Source organism: Heterodontus francisci, chromosome 15 (genome assembly GCF_036365525.1).
Source record: "Heterodontus francisci isolate sHetFra1 chromosome 15, sHetFra1.hap1, whole genome shotgun sequence".
NCBI lineage: Eukaryota > Metazoa > Chordata > Chondrichthyes > Heterodontiformes > Heterodontidae > Heterodontus > Heterodontus francisci.
In genome coordinates, this window is record NC_090385.1 from 2,768,565 (window position 1) to 2,787,753 (window position 19,189).

At 45.3% G+C, this 19,189-nt stretch overlaps 1 protein-coding gene across 5 annotated transcripts in view; it reads left to right on the plus strand.

Moving 5' to 3' along the window:
* The window catches only part of LOC137377468 (adhesion G-protein coupled receptor G4-like), a 180,525-nt gene that overhangs the window by 154,511 nt on the left and 6,825 nt on the right, over nucleotides 1-19,189 (plus strand). For all 5 annotated transcript variants that reach the window (XM_068047082.1, XM_068047079.1, XM_068047078.1 and 2 more), the window contains 7 exons: nucleotides 1,678-1,723; nucleotides 3,273-3,376; nucleotides 7,266-7,387; nucleotides 13,144-13,412; nucleotides 14,379-14,475; nucleotides 16,177-16,460; nucleotides 18,698-18,799. In XM_068047082.1, coding sequence (XP_067903183.1) covers nucleotides 1,678-1,723; nucleotides 3,273-3,376; nucleotides 7,266-7,387; nucleotides 13,144-13,412; nucleotides 14,379-14,475; nucleotides 16,177-16,460; nucleotides 18,698-18,799 — 1,024 coding nt within the window. The remainder of the gene's footprint in view (nucleotides 1-1,677; nucleotides 1,724-3,272; nucleotides 3,377-7,265; nucleotides 7,388-13,143; nucleotides 13,413-14,378; nucleotides 14,476-16,176; nucleotides 16,461-18,697; nucleotides 18,800-19,189) is intronic.

The following is a 19,189-nucleotide window of genomic DNA, read 5'->3' on the forward strand; positions in this document are numbered from 1 at the left end:
GAGAATGTATAATAGCAGATTCCCCAGTCCCTGTTCACCATCGACAAAGCACAAGTCAGGAGTGCGATGGAATACTCTCCACTTGCCTGGATGGGTGCAGCTCCAACAACACTCAAGAAGAATTTTTTGATGAAGTAACAAAGAAGGTTGATAAAGGGAATGAGGTGGATGTTGTTTATGTGGATTTTAAGAAAGTGTTTGATAAAGTACCACAGAAAAGGCTGGTTAACAAAACAGAGGCTCATGGAATAGGAGGGTCAGTGTCCAATTGGATAAAAAAATTGGCTTAAGGTCAGAAAACATCGAGCCGTGGTAAAGGGTTGTTTTTCAGACTGGAGGATGGTAGACAGTGGAGTTCCCCGAGGGTCAGTGCTGGGACCACTGCTTTTATTGCTATATATAAATAACTTGGATCTTGGATCTTGGAATACAGAGTAGAATCTCAAAATTTTCCAATGACACCAAACTTGGAAGTGCGGCAAACAGTGAGAATGATATGAACCACCTGCAACAGGACATAGACAGGTTAGCAGAATGAGAAGACAGGTGGCAGATGGAATTTAATACAGAGAATGTGAGGTGATACATTTTGGCAGAAGGGATAGGGTGAGGCAATATAGACTTAATGGTGCAGTTCTAAAGTGTGTGCAGGAACAGAGGGACCTGGGGGTGCATGTGCATCGATCTTTGAAGGTGGCAGGAATATTGAGAGAGTGGTTAGCAAAACACATGGGATCTTGGGCTTCATAAATAGAGACATTGAGTACAAAAGCAGGGAAGTTATGCTGAACCTTTATAAAGCTCTGGTTAGGCCCCAACTGGAGCAGTGCATCCAGTCTTGGTCACCACGCTTGAGGAAGGATGTGAGGGTCCTTGAGAGGGTGCAGAGAAGATTTACCAGAATGGTTCCAGGGATGGGGGATTTTAGTTACAAGGTTAGGTTGGAAAAGCTGGGCTTGTTCTCCCTGGAGCAATGACAATTGAGGGGAGATTTGATAGGGATGTACAAGATTATGATAGGCTTAGATAAGCTAGACAAGAAAAAACTGTTCCCATTAACTGATGGTACTAGGACTAGGGGACACAGATTGAAATTTTTGGGCAAGTGATACAGGGGGAATGTGAGGAAGAACTTTTTTCCACAGCGGCTGGTAATGACCTGGAACTCACTGCCCACGAGGGTGGTGGAAGTGGAGACAATTAATGACTTCAAGAGGAAATTGGATGGGCACTTGAAGGAAATAAACTTGGAGGGCTACAGGGATCGAGTGGAGGAGTGGGACTGACTGGATGGTTCCATGGAGAGCTGGCACGGACTCCATGGGCCAAATGGCCTCCTTCTGTGCCATAAATAACTCTATGACTCTATCTTCAAGTTGCACTGCAGCAACTCACCAAGCCTCATTCAACAGCACCTTCCAAACCCACGACCTCTACCACCTAGAAGGACAAGGACAGCATGGGAACTATATTGCTGTTCCTTCACTGTTGCTGGGTCAAAATCCTGGGAGTTGTGATGTGAAAACAATCTATTTCACCACCAAACTCTCTATTTAAATATATTTGAAATTGAGTTCACGCAAATCCTGAACCTGCTTCCTTATCCATGTGGGATCTACATTGAGGGCAGAATATTTTGATAGTCTGTGGTCTAAAGTGAGTGTTTCTCTTTGACAGGGCGATGAGTCAGTGACCTGTGTGTTCTGGGACTTCCAGCAAAATAGTGAGTTCTCTCTATTACAAAACTTGCAATTATTTCACTTCCCACTCCAATCATTTGGTGTCATTTTCCCCTTGGAGTTGGATCTTTAAGAATGTTTTGTGTTGTTACTATTCATCCAAGTTCATTTTTCATTACGTGATGGTGATGCATTAGTTGTAATAATTGGTTGGACCTAATAATCCAGACACCCTGAGTTCAAATCCCACCATGATTGAGAATTGGAATTCCATTTTAAAGATCAGCAAATAAAAAGCTGGTTTCAGTAAAAGTGACCATGAAACTGCCAAATTAATGTAAAACCCCACTGATTCACTAATGCCCTTCAGGGAAGGAAATCTGCTGTCCCTACGTGGTCTGACCGTCATTAGACTCCAGACCCACAGCAATGTGATTGACTCTTAACTGCCCTCTGAAATAGCCCAGCAAGATACTCAGTTGTATTCAAGAAGACAACTCACCACCAACTTCTCAAGCGTAATTAGGGATGAGTGATAAATAGGTGCCAGCGCCACCCGCATCCTGGGAATAGATAAAATAACACTGGATTCTTGAAATACTGATCAAGTTCCCACTCATTTAGATGAATTCAGAGGGTTTTTTTTGTGAAATAAAAAGTATTTTGCTTTTATTTTGTTTTTTTCTAGTGCTCCTGGCCTTTGCCGGGGAGAGTGTGGAGGGTTGAATCATGATGGTCCTGTGGGGTGAGGACTCTCCATTGAAAGTTCCACCTCCAACTGTTACTTTCCAACTGCATCCTGACCTAGCCAGTGACCAGGAACTGCTGTTGTCCCCAGTCTCCTTTTATCATTTCCTGTCACAGATCCCTCCCTCCATTATGAATCAATTTAAGAGTTTAATGTATGTAAATTTCATGAGATGTATGCAATCAACACCTCCCCCTTTATTCTGTGAGAATTCTGATCTCTTTCGCGAGAGCCATTCGGGTACAGTGCTATCCATACTAATATTCCCTTATTACTTAGGGACCAGAGGAGGCCATTCAGCCCCTCAATCCTGTTCTGCCATTCAATGAGATCATGGCTGATCTGTATTTTAAGTCCAGTAACTCATGTTGGTTCCGTATCCCTAATTTCCCTTACCCAATAAAAATCAATCAATCTCAGTTTGGAAATTCCATTTTCAATTGACCCCCAGCCTCAACAGCTTTTTGGGGGAGAGAGTTCCAGATTTCCACTCCCCTTTGTGTGTAGAAGTGCTTCCTGACATCACCCCTGAACAGCCTGGCTCGAATTTTCTTGTTCTGGGCTCCCCCACCAGAGGAAGTTGTTTCGATCCACTCTATCAACATGTTTAATTATCCTAAACATCCCAATTAGATCACCCTTTAATCTTCTATACTCGAGGGGATACCAGCTCCATCTCTGCAACTTGTCCTCACAATTTAACCCTTTTAGCCCTGGGATCATTCTGGGGAATCTGCATTGCACCCTCTCCAATATATAACTCCTGAGCTATGGGGCCCAGAACTGAATGCAATTACTCCAGGTATTCCAGATTACCGATTCGAAATGCATCTTCTCTTTCTCAGGTGGAGCTGGTGGCTGGAATTCCTCGGGCTGTGAGGTTACAAAGAGCAGCTCAAAATACACAACTTGCTACTGTAACCATCTCACCCACTTTGGCATTTTATTGGTAAGAATTAGATAAGATCAGCTCTGAGTTTACATCTAGAATTAATATGTTGATTGAGTAACTCAGTGTGAGGTGAGCTTCTCTGCAGTGAAACACACTCTATTGGGGGAAATCCCATTATCCTGTGTCAGCGAGGATCCTTCCCTTAGCATCAGGTGGAGCAATAAAGATTACAATTAGCTGTCATTATACTGGGGAAATCCTGGTGTAAACCTGAATTCAGAATCTAACCTGACTCTGGAGTGGAGTGAGACTCTTCTCCTGGGATCTGCTTTTCTGTGGATTCAGGTCAGTTCCTGATTTACCTGAATATTAGCATTGCTGCAAAGTGCAGCTGCTTTGTATTAACTCTCCAGTTACAGAGTGAACATAGTAAACCCCATACTAAAGCAATGGGAATCTCTAAACAGCCCTCACCTGTTACAGTGCATTCTACATCCATACTCACTCCGAAAACTCCATCCTAACTCCTCGCACCTTTCACTAAACCTCCCGTCAGATTGCAGACTGTTCAAAACATTGCATTTACACTGTTACGATCCCAATTGGGACCATTAACTTTTAAAAAGAGAAAGTCGGATTCCTAGTTGTTACTGAAAGAATTACACAAGATTTCACAATTTAAACAAAAAACTTTACTATACAGGAGTTAAGCAAAACAGAACACTACTAACTTTACACTACAATTTGGAAACATTTACATTTTAAACTTAAAAACTTAACAGAACATGAAGACAAATACTTTAAACTTTAAATCTCAACAGAACACTCCTGTTTGACTGTTACTTCCACCCCAAGAGTTCCCCTATACTTTACAGGATTGTGGCAGTTTGTTCACTTCTCCTGGGACTGATCCAAAGTGTACCACAGCTCTAGGAATTCACTTTGATTTCCTTAATTTCGCATCTATCTTCTGAGGTATAAAATCTCAAGAATTTGGACTTCCCAGCTTGAACACGGGCCTGCTTCAAAAGAGAAACACCCCGGTCCCTGGTGGCCTCTTTGCACCTGAGTCTGTCTGTTTTCAAAGCCAATAGCTTTTCAATCTGCAAGCACACTGATCAAAATACCAACAGGCATCCCCACATCCTCTATCTCTATTGCAATGTGGTACAGGTAGGATGTCCCAGATAGAAATTTAAATTAATTATTTCGAGCTCCAAATCCTCTCCTTTATTCTGGGAAATCATATGAATAATTTAAATGCCTGAGGCATCTGTAATAATACAAAACATGAATCAAGTGATCATAACAACAAGGAAAACAATCTCTTGATTCTTTCCTTTTAATCTACATTTGATTTATGATTTAAACTTTATAATAGAGGCTATTAAAAGGGGCAGCCGCCACATTGCTGGCACAAGGCTTCTGACTAAAGTGTGTATGGTACCTATTTAACCCCTTGCTACCTTTGATATTTTTATCCTATAGTTTATCTTTCAGTTTTGAAGTTTGTATTTTGCTTTTCTTTTACCTATCTTTGTTGTATCATATTTGCAAATATGCAATTTGCAAACATAATAACCCCTTGGAAGAGGAGGAAGCCCTTCAGCACCTCAAGTCTTTTCTGACATTCAGTTAGATCATGGCTGATCTCTATCTCAACGCTATTCACCCACTTTTGATCCATATCTCTTAATCTCCTTGACCAACAAAAATCTATCAATCTCAGTGTTGAAATGTTAAATTGACCCCCAGCCTCAACAGCTTTTTGTGGGAGAGAGTTCCAGGTTTTCACTATGCTTTGTATGAAGAAGTGCTTCCTGACATCACCCCTGAATGCCCTGGCTCTAATTTTAAGGTTATGCTCTCTTGTATTGGACTCCCTCCAGCAGAAGAAATAGTTTCTCTCAACCCTATCGAATCCTTTAATCAGCTGAAACATTTCAATTAGATACAACTCAGCTATACTCAGGGAAATACAAGCCTACACAACCTGTCCTCATATTTTAACCCTTTAGCCCAAGTATTTTTTTTTATTGATTCATGGGATGTGGGCATCACTGGCCAGGCCAGCATTTATTGCCCATCCCTAATTGCCCTCGAGAAGGTGGTGGTGAGCTGCCTTCTTGAACCGCTGCAGTCCATGTAGGGTAGGTACACCCACAGTGCTGTTAGGAAGGGAGTTCCAGGATTTTGACCCAGCGACAGTGAATGAACGGCGATATAGTTCCAAGTCAGGATGGTGTGTGACTTGGAGGGGAACTTCCAGGTGCTGGTGTTCCCATGTATTTGCTGCCCTTGTCCTTCTAGTTGGTAGAGGTCGCGGGTTTGGAAGGTGCTGTCGAAGGAGCCTTGGTGCATTGCTGCAGTGCATCTTGTAGATGGTACACACTGCTGTCACTGTGCGTCGGTGATGGAGGGAGTGAATGTTTGAGGATGGGGTGCCAATCAAGCGGGCTGCTTTATCCTGGATGGTGTCGAGCTTCTTGAGTGTTGTTGAAGCTGCACCCATCCAGGCAAGTGGAGAGTATTCCATCACACTCCTGACTTGTGCCTTGTAGATGGTGGACAGGCTTTGGGGAGTCAGGAGGTGAGTTACTCACTGCAGGATTCCTGGCCTCTGACCTGCTCTTGTAGCCATGGTATTTATATGGCTACTCCAGTTCAGTTTCTGCTCAATGGTAACCCCGAGGATGTTGATTTTGTGGGATTCAGCAATTGTAATGCCGTTGAATGTCAAGGGGAGATGGTTAGATTTCCCCTTGTTTGAGATGGTCATTCCCTGACACTTGTGTGGTGCGAATGTTACTTGCCACTTATCAGCCCAAGCCTGGATATTGACCAGATCTTGCTGCATTTCTACATGAACTGCTTCAGTATCCGAGGAGTCTCGAATGGTGCTGAACATTGTGCAATCATCAGTGAACATCCCCACTTCTGACCTTATGATTGAAGGAAGGTCATTGCTGAAGCAGCTGAAGATGGTTGGGCCTAGGACACTACCCTGAGGAACTCCTGCAGTGATGTCCTGGAGTTGAGGTGATTGACCTCCAACAGCCACAACCATCTTCCTTTGCGCTAGGTATGACTCCAACCAGCGGAGGGTTTTCCACCTGATTCCCATTGACTCCAGTTTTGCTAGGGCTCCTTGATGCCATACTCAGTCAAATGCTGTCTTGATGTCAAGGGCAGTCACTCTCACCTCACCTCTTGAGTTCAGCTCTTTTGTCCATGTTTGAACCAAGCCTGTAATGAGGTCAGGAGCGGAGTGGCCCTGGCGGAACCCAAACTGAGCGTCACTGAGCAGGTTATTGCTAAGCAAGTGCCGCTTGATGGCTCTGTGAATGACACCTTCCATCACTTTACTGATGATTGAGAGTAGGCTGATGGGGCGGTAATTGGCCGGGTTGGACTTGTCCTGCTTTTTGTGTACAGGACATACCTGGGCAATTTTCCACATTGCAGGGTAGATGCCAGTATTGTAGCTGTACTGGAACAGCTTGGCTAGGGGCGCGGCCAGTTCTGGAGCACAGGTCTTCAGTACTATTGCTGGAATGTTGCCAGGGCCCATAGCCTTTGCAGTATCCAGTGCCATTCTATATAATCTACACGACACCTCCTCCAAAACCAATAAGTCCTTCATGAGATACGGGGCCCAGAATTTAACACAATACTCCAGATGGGGACAAACCCGAGCTCTGTACAACTGAAATGTCACTGCCTCTCCTTTGTATTCTAGCCCCTTAAGATGAAGACCAACATTCCTTTAGCATTTTTGATTATGTTTTGTCCCTATCCACTAGCTTTTAGTAATTTGAAGTCAGAACAGCGATCCTGGCCAATCAAGTTCTTTTGTTCATTCATGAGAAATCAGGATAGATGAGCGTAGGGTGAAGCATGTCCACGTTGTAAATTGTTCTTGGCTAACAAACTCTTTTTCCATCAGGATGTCTCCAGACACCGGATTGATCCGGTTAATCTATGGATTCTCACCATCATAACCTACATTGGATGTGGAGTTTCCTCCTTCTTCTTAGGAATTATTTTACTGACTTACCTGTCTTTTGAGTAAGTAGTTACATGTACCTGTACTATGGGTGACTGTACCGACATGTACTGACATGTACCTGTACTATGGGTGACTGTACTGACATGTACCTGTACTATGGGTGACTGTATCAACATGTACTGACATGTACCTGTACTGTGGGTGACTGTACTGACATGTACTGACATGTACCTGTACTATGGTTGACTGTACTGACATGTACTGACATGTACCTGTACTATGGTTGACTGTACTGACATGTACTGACATGTACCTGTACTGTGAGTGACTGTACTGACATGTACCTGTACTATGGTTGACTGTACTGACATGTACCTGTACTGTGGGTGACTGTACTGACATGTACCTGTACTATGGTTCACTGTACTGACATGTACTGACATGTACCTGTACTATGGTTGACTGTACTGACATGTACCTGTACTATAGGTGACTGTACTAACATGTACTGAAATGTACCTGTACTATGGGTGACTTTACTGACATGTACCTGTACTATGAGAGACTGTACCGACATGTACTGTCATGTACCTGTACTATGGCTGACTTTACTGACATGTACCTGTACTATGGATGACTGTACCGACATGTACTGACATGTACCTGTACTATGCGTGACTTTACTGACATGTACCTGTACTATGGGTGACTGTACCGACAGGTACTGACATGTACCTGTACTATGGGTGACTGTACTGACATGTACCTGTACTATGGGTGACTGTACCGACATGTACTGACATGTACCTGTACTGTGGGTGACTGTATTGACATGTACCTGTACTATGGGTGACTGTACAGACATGTACCTGTACTGTGGGTGACTGTACCGACATGTGACTGTACTGACATGTACTGACATGTAACTGTACTATGGTTAACTGTACTGACATGTACCTGTACTATAGGTGACTGTACTGACATGTACCTGTACTATGGTTGACTGTACTGACATGTACTGACATGTACCTGTACTATGGTTGACTGTACTGACATGTACTGACATGTACCTGTACTATGGTTGACTGTACTGACATGTACTGACATGTACCTGTACTGTGAGTGACTGTACTGACATGTACTGACATGTACCTGTACTATGGTTGACTGTACTGACATGTACCTGTACTGTGGGTGACTGTACTGACATGTACCTGTACTATGGTTGACTGTACTGACATGTACTGACATGTACCTGTACTATGGTTAACTGTACTGACATGTACCTGTACTATAGGTGACTGTACCAACATGTACTGACATGTACCTGTACTGTGGGTGACTGTACTGACATGTACCTGTACAATGGTTGACTGCACTGACATGTACTGACATGTACCTGTACTATAGGTGACTGTACTGACATGTACTGACATGTACCTGTACTATGGTTGACTGTACTGACATGTACCTGTACTATAGGTGACTGTACTGACATGTACTGACATGTACCTGTACTATGGTTGACTGTACTGACATGTACCTGTACTATAGGTGACTGTACTGACATGTACTGACATGTACCTGTACTATGGTTGACTGTACTGACATGTACCTGTACTATGGTTGACTGTACTGACATGTACTGACATGTACTATGGGTGACTGTACTGACATGTACCTGTACTATGGTTGACTGTACTGACATGTACTGACATGTACCTGTACTATGGGTGACTGTACTGACATGTACCTGTACTATGGTTGACTGTACTGACATGTACTGACATGTACTATGGGTGACTGTACTGACATGTACCTGTACTATGGTTGACTGTACTGACATGTACTGACATGTACCTGTACTATGGGTGACTGACCTACTTCCTACCTTCATTGATATATTAACTGGCAGACACTGATGAAATCATAGTCATAGGACCGGATTTTCAAAGTGTTTCAGGGTTGGGACCAGGTACAGGCACCATTTGAGTATTGTGGTCCTGGAGGTCATCTCAGGATCTCAACGCCTCTGAGACGGTTTCAAATTTTTAAAATGCTGTCTGTGGGGGGGGGGGGGGGGACGGACGGCGATGGGAAACATACATACTGCCAATTAACGGCCCGTGAACTGCACTGTCTACCATCCTCCAGTCCAAAAAACAACCATTTACCATGACTCACTGTTTTCTGTCCTTAAGCCAATTTTTTATCCAATTGGACACTGACCCACCTATTCCATAAGCCTAAATTCCAGATAAACAACATCCACCACATTCCCTTCATCAACCCTCCAAATGCCTGTTGATTTTTTCCCTGATTATTATTTCTAAAACCTTCACCATCACTGATGTTAAACTAACTGGCCTGTAGTTACTAGGACTGTCCTTACACCCTTTCTTGAATAAGGGTGTCACATTTGGCACTCTCCAATCCTCTGGCACCTCCCCCGTATTTATGGAAGATTGGAAGATTAAGGCAGATCCTTCAGCTATATCCATCCCATGTCCTTTAGTAATATTTAGATTTTGTATAAAACTGGCAGAGTAAACAATGAACATTACAACATGGAATGAATAAAACTCATTACCTGAAGTATGGAGTGTTGGTGGGGTAGTGGTCATATCACTGAGTTTAATAATCCTGGTCATGTGGGTTCAAATCCCACCATAGCACCTGATGGAATTTAAAATATGTTTAATAAAAATAGTCTGCAGTTGAAAGCTAGCCTCAGCTATACTGCCATGGAATTGTAATTAGTTCTTTTTTTTTTTAATAACTATTTGGTTCACTAATGTCCTTTAGAGGAGGGAATTTGTCCTTACCGGGTCTGGCCTACATGTGACTCCAGACCCACAGCAACGTGGTTGACCCTGAAATGGCCCAGCAAGCTACAGAAGGGCAGTTAGCGATGGGCAGTAAATACTAACCTTGCCTGCGATGTCCACATCCCACGAAAGAATTTAAAAAAATTCAAATCTCACTTTATTCAAGAGTGAGGCAGAAAATCCATATGAACATATGAATTAGGAACAGGAGTAGGCCACTGGGCCCCTTGAGCCTGTTCTGCCATTCAACAAGATCATGGCTGACCTTGATACCGAATTCTTCCCAAAGTCGGTTGTTTCATAAGCAGCAAATTACAAGTCAGCTGTGGCTCACTGGGGAACACTCTCACCTCTCAGTCAGATGGTCAGGGTACAATTCTGAATTCAGTGTAGTAATGAGGGAGGGCTGGACTGAGGGAGTGCTGCATTGTCAGAGGTGTGTCTTTTGGATGAGATATTAAACCAAGCTCCCATCTGCCCTCTCAGGTGGATGTAAAAGATCCCATGGCATTATTTTAAAGAAGATTAATCAGGGACAGTCAGCGTGGATTTGTTCAGGGAAGGTCGTATCTTACGAACTTAATTGAATTTTTTGAGGAAGTAACAAGGAGGATTGATGAGGGAAGTGCAGTGGATGTGATCTACATGGATTTTAGTAAGGCATTTGACAAGGTCCCACATGGCAGACTGGTCAGTAAAATGAAAGCCCATGGGATCCAGGGGAATGTGGCAGGTTGGATCCAAAATTGGCTCAGGGCCAGGAAACAAAGGATAGTAGTTGACAGATGTCTTTGTGAATGGAAAGCAGTTTCCAGGGGCATTCCACAGGGCTCAGTGTTGGGACCCTTGCTGTTTGTGGTACATATTAATGATTTGGACTTAAATATGGGAGGCATGATTGGGAAATTTGCAGATGACACAAAAATTGGCCATGTAGTTAATAGTGAGGAGGAGAGTTTGGACTCCAGAATGATGTCAATGGTTTGGTTGAGTGGGCGGAAAAGTGGCAAATGGAATTCAATCTGGAGAAGTGTGAGGAAATGCATTTGGGGAGGGTAAACAAAGCAAGGGAATACACAATAAACAGGAGGATATTGAGAGGGGTACCAGAAGTGAGAGACCTTGGAGTGCATGTCCACAGGTCCCTGAAGGTGGCAGGACAGGTTGATAAAGTGGTGAAGAAGGCATATGGAATGCTTTCCTTTATTGGCCGAGGTATAGAATACAAAAGCAGGGATGTGATGCTGGAACTGTATAAAATGCTGGTTAGGCCACAGTTGTAGTATTGCGTACAGTTCTGGTCACCACATTATAGAAAGGACATAATTGCTTTGGAGAGAGTACAGAGGAAATTTACAAGCATGTTGCCAGGGCTTTTGCAACTATGAGAAAAGATTGGATAGGTTGGGGTTGTTTTCCCTGGAATTGAGGAGGTTGAGGGGTGACTTGATTGAAGTGTACAAAATTATGAGGGGCCGAGATAGAGTAGACAGGAAGGACCTGTTTCCCCTAGTGGAGAGGTCAGTTACCAGGGGGCACAGATTTAAGGTGATTGGTAGAAGGATTAAAGGGGACACGAGGAAAAACGTTTTCACCCAGAGGGTGGTGGGTGTCTGGAATTCACTGTCCGGATCAGTGGTGGAGGCAGAAACCCGCAACTCATTTAAAAGGTACCTGGACATGCACCTGAAGTGCTGTAACCTGCAAGGCTATGGACCAGGTTCTGGAAGGTGAGATTAATGTGGGTGGATAGTTTATTCGGCTGGCACAGACACGATGGGCTGAATGCCTCCTTCTGTGCTCTTTTTGTTCTATGTTCTAAGAGCAGGGGAATTATCCCTGGTGTCCTAGCCAATCTTCGGCTCATTAAAAATAGTTTATCTGGCCATTATGAAATTGCTGTTTGTGGGATGTTAAAATCATAGAAAATTTACGGCACAGAAAGAGGCCACTTGCTCCATTGTGTCTGTGTCGGCCGAAAAACGATCCACCCAGCCTAATCCCACCTTCCAGCATTTGGTCCGTAGCCCTGCACCTTACAGTACTTGAGGTGCATATCAAGACTCCTTTTGAATGAGTTGAGGGTCTCTGCCTCAACTACCCTTTCAGGCAGTGAGTTCCAGACCCACACCACCCTCTGGGTGAAAAAGTTTTTCCTCATCTCCCCTCTAATTTTTCTACCAATTATTTTAAATACGCCCTTCGCCTCCACTCTATTCAGGCCCCTCACAATTTTGTACATTTCAATCAGATCTCCCCTCAGCCTTCTCTGTTCCAAGGAGAACAACCCCAGCCTATCCAATCTTTCCTGAAAGCTGCAATTTTCCAGACCTGGCAACATCCTCGTAAATCTCCTCTGCACCCTCTCTAGTGCAATTACATCCTTTCTGTAATGAGGTGACCAGAACTGCACACAGTACACAAGTTGTGGCCTAACCAATGAGTTCTACAGTTCCAGCATAACCTCCCTGCTCTTGTATTCTATACCTCGGCTAATAAAGGAAAGGATTACATATGCCTTCTTAACCACTTTATCGACCTGTCCTGCTACCTTCAGGGATCTGTGGACATTCACTCCAAGGTCCCTCACTTCCTCTACACCTCAGTATTTTCCCATTAATCGTGCATTCCTTTGCCTTGTTTGACCTCCCCAAATGCATCACCTCACACCCAGCAAGCCACTCAATTCAAGTTCAATTAGGGATGGGCAATAAATGCTGACCTGGCCAGTGACGCCCACATCCCACATCCCACTAATGAATAAAAAAACCCCGTGGATTCTTTGTCAGTTGTTTGAGTACCTGACAATAAAAATTAAAATGAGATGCCCTTTCTCTTTTTCTTTACACCTTCAGTCATTCCTGGGTGTTTCTGACGGTGTTGTCCCTGGAATTCCGCTTGTTTTATTGAGTCACCATAGGTGTCACTTTTGGCAAATCTTTGTTCAACGAAACCTCCCAAACTTAGTAAATAATTTGTGTGTTTAGGAATCTGCGGTGTGATTATCCCTCCAAGATCCTGCTGAATCTGTGTATGTCCTTGTTCATGCTGAACATTGTCTTCCTGACGGACTCCTGGCTCGCCTCCTTCAACAGCTCAGGCCTCTGTATCTCTGTGGCTGCTGCTCTCCATTACTTCCTGCTCACATCCTTTACCTGGATGTGTATCGAGGCAATTCACATGTATTTTGCACTGGTGAAAGTCTTCAATATCTACATCCGCCATTACATACTGAAATTCTGTCTGATTGGATGGGGTGAGTAACACATTCTGAACAATTTAAGCTTCAGCCTATCAGTGACCACCGCTTCCCCCACGCCCCCCCCTGCCCCCACCCCCCAACTCCCATCACCCCTCAACTCATTTGTTGGAGACTTGGGCGGAGAAATGGCAGATGGAGTTTAATCCGGACAAATGCGAGGTAATGCATTTTGGAAGGTCTAATGCAGGTGGGAAGTATACAGTAAATGGCAGAACCCTTAGGAGTATTGACAGGCAGAGAGATCTGGGCGTACAGCTCCACAGGTCACAAAGTGGCAACGCAGGTGGATAAAGTAGTCAAGAAGGCATACGGCATGCTTGCCTTCATCGGTCGGGACATAGAGTATAAAAATTGGCGAGTCATGTTGCAGCTGTACAGAACCTTAGTTAGGCCACACTTAGAATATTGCGTGCAATTCTGGTTGCCACACTACCAGAAGGATGTGGAGGCTTTGGAGAGGGTACAGAGGAGGTTTACCAGGATGTTGCCTGGTCTGGAGGGCATTAGCTATGAGGAGAGGTTGGAAAAACTCAGATTGTCTTCACTGGAACGACGGAGGTGGAGGGGCGACATGATAGAGGTTTACAAAGTTATGAGTGGCATGGACAGAGTGGATAGTCAGAAGCTTTTTCCTCAGGTGTAAGAGTCAGTTACTAGGGGATATAGGTTTAAGGTGAGAGGGGCAAAGTTTAGAGGGGATGTGCGAGGCAAGTTTTTTTACACAGAGGGTGGTGAGTGCCTGGAACTTGCTGCCGGGGGAGGTGGTGGAAGCAGGTACAATAGCGACGTTTAAGAGGCATCTTGACAAATACATGAATAGGATGGGAATAGAGGGATACGGTCCCTGGAAGTGCAGAAGGTTTTAGTTTAGACAGGCATCAAGATCGGCGCAGGCTTGGAGGGCCGAATGGCCTGTTCCTGTGCTGTACTGTTCTTTGTTCTTTGTTGTATTCCAAACAGGTTTCCCAGCTATTGTGGTCGGAACGCTGCTCTCCATTGACGTGGATGTTTATGGTTACGAAACAAATATGAAAGCTGCCAATCCAGTGGACATGTTGTAAGTAGAACATTCCCCATTGGATACTTCACTTCCACAACATTTCCTCTCTTGCAGCTGAAATCTCAGGAACACTAACATTTTGGGTTTAGATTTTAATTCTTCACCTTGCTCCCACTCTGACCTCTCTGTCCTTGGCCTTTCGCACTATCCAATGAAGTTCAACATAAACTCAAGGTACAGCACCTCATCTTTCGATTAGGCACTTTGCAACTTTCAGATCGTAACTTGTGCCCACCTTTTTTTCGGACGGCAGCTGTTGGTGATGATTCTGTTTTCCCATTTCCACCTCCTCGAGACCCATCCTTTGTTTCTTTACTTGTTCCATTACCATCTCCTTTTACCTTGCACCATCATCCCTTTTGTCATTTAATCACTGCTGCCTTCCATCCTATCACAGACCTTCCCCTTTGTTCTTTCCTCCCCTTGCCCCTTTCCCTGCTCCTCTACTTGTTTATAACCTGTTACATCTCTAAGTAGGAATAAAGCCATAAAGACGGGGCTAAAGTGTGGCGAGTCGAAGAGACTTAGTAGTTGGCAGGAAAAAAGACAGAGTCGCAAGGGGAGAGCCAACTGTGTAACAGCCCCGACAAACAAATTTCTCTGCAGCACCTGTGGAAGAGTCTGTCATTCTAGTATTGATCTTTATAGCCACTCCAGGCGCTGCTTCACAAACCACTGACCACCTCCAGGCGCTTACCCATTGTCTCTCGAGATAAGGAGGCCAAAGAAGAAACATCTCTAAGTATTTCTGGTTCTGACAAAGCATCACCGACCTGAAACACTAATTCTATATTTCCAGCATTTTCTGTTTTTATTAATGAAGGAGGGAAGCAGTGGGGGTGGGTCAGATATTTCAGGGGTCAGGAGGGGTTATTAAAAATTCCTGTTTTTAATGGGCGGCTTGCAGAGGTCCCTTCACAGATTGTCACTCAGATCATTCAACGTTAAAGACCAATGGGAAAATGTGTGCAGCACAGACTCCGCCCCTCTGGAAAGGCATGGCCCCTCCAGAATAAGCTCCGCCCTCTGGTACATCAATTTCACATTAGGGTCCCATAGATGTCACAGGGCCTCAACTATCACAGGCCAACTACTTTTGCAAAATGGTGGAGTCGCAGACAACAACAAGAGTGAGGCTGCTGCCTCATTGCCTCGTGTTAGAGGAAGATGAAAACCGGTTCCACTAATTGTCCATACACTGGTAACTATTAGATCATTATCAGCAACAACAACAACTGGGATTTATCTAGTGCCTTTAATATAGTAGAATTTCCCAAGGTGCTTCACAGGTGCATTATCATGGCGACAAAAAACACATAAGGAGATATTAGGACAGGTGACCAAAAACTCGGTCAAAGAGGTAGATTTGAAGGAGTGTCTCAAAGGAGGAGAGGAGGAAAGGTTGAGGGAGGGAATTCCAGAGCTTAGGGCCCAGACCGTTGAGTGATTAAATCGGGGATGGGTAAGAGGCTGGAATTAGAGGAGTGCAGAGATCTCAGAGGATTGTGGGACTGGAGGAAGGCACACAGATAAGGAGGGGGAGGTTTTAGTTGTTTACAGCATCTCAGTTTTGTTGCAAACACTGCGATTGTGTGTCTCCTATAATTGGCTCGCATGTTCTGCAGCAATGTTAAAGTTATAACTTTGTGATTGGATGGAATAAGATGCCAACTGAAATTGTTTTCCTTATTTTTGCAGCTGTTGGTTGAGGAATGAGACCACTTTCTACATTTCAGTGGTGGCTTATTTCGGCCTGGTGTTCCTAGTAAACCTGTCAATGTTCATTGTTGTACTGAGCCAGATTCAGGCAGTGAGAACAAAGAGACACAGCAGCAATACACACAATATGTTGCTGCATCATCTAAAGAGCAGTGCCAGCCTCACTATCCTGCTGGGATTAACTTGGGGCTTTGCTTTCTTTGCATGGGGACCAGCAAAGGTCACTTTCATGTACCTTTTCTCCATTTTCAACACACTTCAAGGTAACTAGAATGTAAATATCCCAAACTGCACAGACTGGGCCTGTGTTCCCTCGTGTATAGATGATTAAGGGGGGATCTAATCGAGGACTTTAAGATGATTAAAGGCTTTGATAGGATGTACAGGGAGAAACTATTTCCTCTGGTGGTGGGGAAGTCCACAACAAGAGGACAGAACCTTAAAATTCGAGCCTGGTCGTTCAGGGGTGATGTCAGGAAGCACTTCTCCGTGCACAAGGGAGTGGTAATCTGGAACTCTCTTCCCCAAAAAGCTGTCAAGGCCGGGGGTCAATTGAAAATTTCAAAACGGAGATTGATAGATTTTTGTTGGGTAAGGGGATTGAGACATATGCAGCAAAATACAGATCAGCCCTGATCTAATAGAATTACTTGAGGGGCTGAATGGTCTGCTCCTGTTCCTGTGTAACAGGCCCGAGGGGCTGAATGGCCTCCTCCTGTTCCTGTGTAATAGGTTCGAGGGGCTGAATGGCCTCCTCCTGTTCCTGTGTAATAGGCTCGAGGGGCTGAATGGCCTCCTCCTGTTCCCATGTAACAGACTCGAGGGGCTGAATGGCCTCCTCCTGTTCCTGTTTAACAGGCTCGAGGGGCTGAATGGCCTCCTCCTGTTCCTGTGTAATAGGCTCGAGGGGCTGAATGGCCTCCTCCTGTTCCTGTGTAACAGACTCGAGGGGCTGAATGGCCTCCTCCTGTTCCCGTCTAACAGACTCGAGGGGCTGAATGGCCTCCTCCTGTTCCTGTGTAACAGGCTCGAGGGGCTGAATGTTCTCCTGTTCCTGTGTAACAGACTCGAGGGGCTGAATGGCCTCCTCCTGTTCCTGTGTAACAGGCTCGAGGGGCTGAATGTTCTCCTGTTCCTGTGTAACAGACACGAGGGGCTGAATGGCCTCCTCCTGTTCCTGTGTAACAGACTCGAGGGGCTGAATGGCCTCCACCTGTTCCTGTGTAACAGACTCGAGGGGCTGAATGGCCTCCTCCTGTTCCTGTGTAACAGACTCGAGGGGCTGAATGGCCTCCTCCTGTTCCTGTTTAACAGACTCGAAGGGCTGAATGGTCTCCTCCTGTTCCTGTGTAACAGACTCGAGGGGCTGAATGGCCTCCTCCTGCTCCCGTGTAACAGACTCGAGGGGCTGAATGGCCTCCTCCTGTTCCTGTTTAACAGACTCGAGGGGCTGAATGGTCTCCTCCTGTTCCTGTGTAACAGACTCGAGGGGCTGAATGGCCTCCTCCTGTTCCCGTCTAACAGACTCGAGGGGCTGAATGGCCTCCTCCTGTTCCTGTGTAACAGACTCGAGGGGCTGAATGGCCTCCTCCTGTTCCTGTGTAACAGGCTCGAGGGGCTGAATGGCCTCCTCCTGTTCCTGTGTAACAGACTCGAGGGGCTGAATGGCCTCCTCCTGTTCCTGTGTAACAGGCTCGAGCGGCTGAATGGCCTCCTCCTGTTCCCATGTAACAGACACGAGGGGCTGAATGGCCTCCTCCTGTTCCCGTGTAACAGGGCCGAGGGGCTGAATGGCCTCCTCCTGTTCCTGTGTAACAGGGTCGAGGGGCTGAATGGTCTCCTCCTGTTCCTGTGTAACAGACTCGAGGGGCTGAATGGCCTCCTCCTGTTCCCGTGGAACAGACTCGAAGGGCTGAATGGGCGCCTCCTGTTCCTGTTTAACAGACTCGAGGGGCTGAATGGCCTCCTCCTGTTCCTGTGTAACAGGCTCGAGGGGCTGAATGTCCTCTTCCTGTTCCTGTGTAACAGACTCGAGGGGCTGAATGGTCTCCTCCTGTTCCTGTGTAACAGACTCGAGGGGCTGAATGGTCTCCTCCTGTTCCTGTGTAACAGGCTCGAGGGGCTGAATGGCCTCCTCCTGTTCCTGTTTAACAGACTCGAGGGGCTGAATGGCCTCCTCCTGTTCCTATGTAACAGACTCGAGGGGCTGAATGGTCTCCTCCTGTTCCTGTGTAACAGACCCGAGGGGCTGAATGGTCTCCTCCTGTTCCTATGTGACAGACTCGAGGGGCTGAATGGTCTCCTCCTGTTCCTGTGTAACAGACTCGAGGGGCTGAATGGTCTCCTCCTGTTCCTGTGTACAGTCCCATCGGGTTCGTCTTGGTGATTTGTGTTTTTATCACAATCTATCAGCAAGAATCTGGAACAAATATGAAGCAAGATATCGCTCACTGTCGTGTCGAAGTACAGAAAACCTCAATGCCTTGTTTCATCTCCACAGGATTTTTCATCTTTGTGTTTTACTGCTTGATGAAGGAAAATGTCCGAACGCAATGGCGGATTCACTTGTGCTGTGGCAGATTTAAACTGAACCAGTATTCGGGTAGGGGAAACACTCAATATTATTCAAATTGTTCAGCTCACTGTCATCTTTCCAATGTAACACATTGTGCTTTATTCAACAGCTTCACTGCTTCAATGTTAGGCACAGTCACACCCTCACTCACTCACACCCTCACTCACTCACACCCTCACTCACACCCTCACTCACTCACACCCTCACTCACTCACACCCTCAACTCACACCCTCAACCCACACCCTCAACTCACTCACACCCTCACTCACACCCTCAACTCACTCACACCCTCACTCACACCCTCACTCACACCCTCACTCACTCACACCCTCACTCACTCACACCCTCAACTCACACCCTCAACTCACACCCTCAACTCACACCCTCAACTCACACCCTCAACTCACTCACACCCT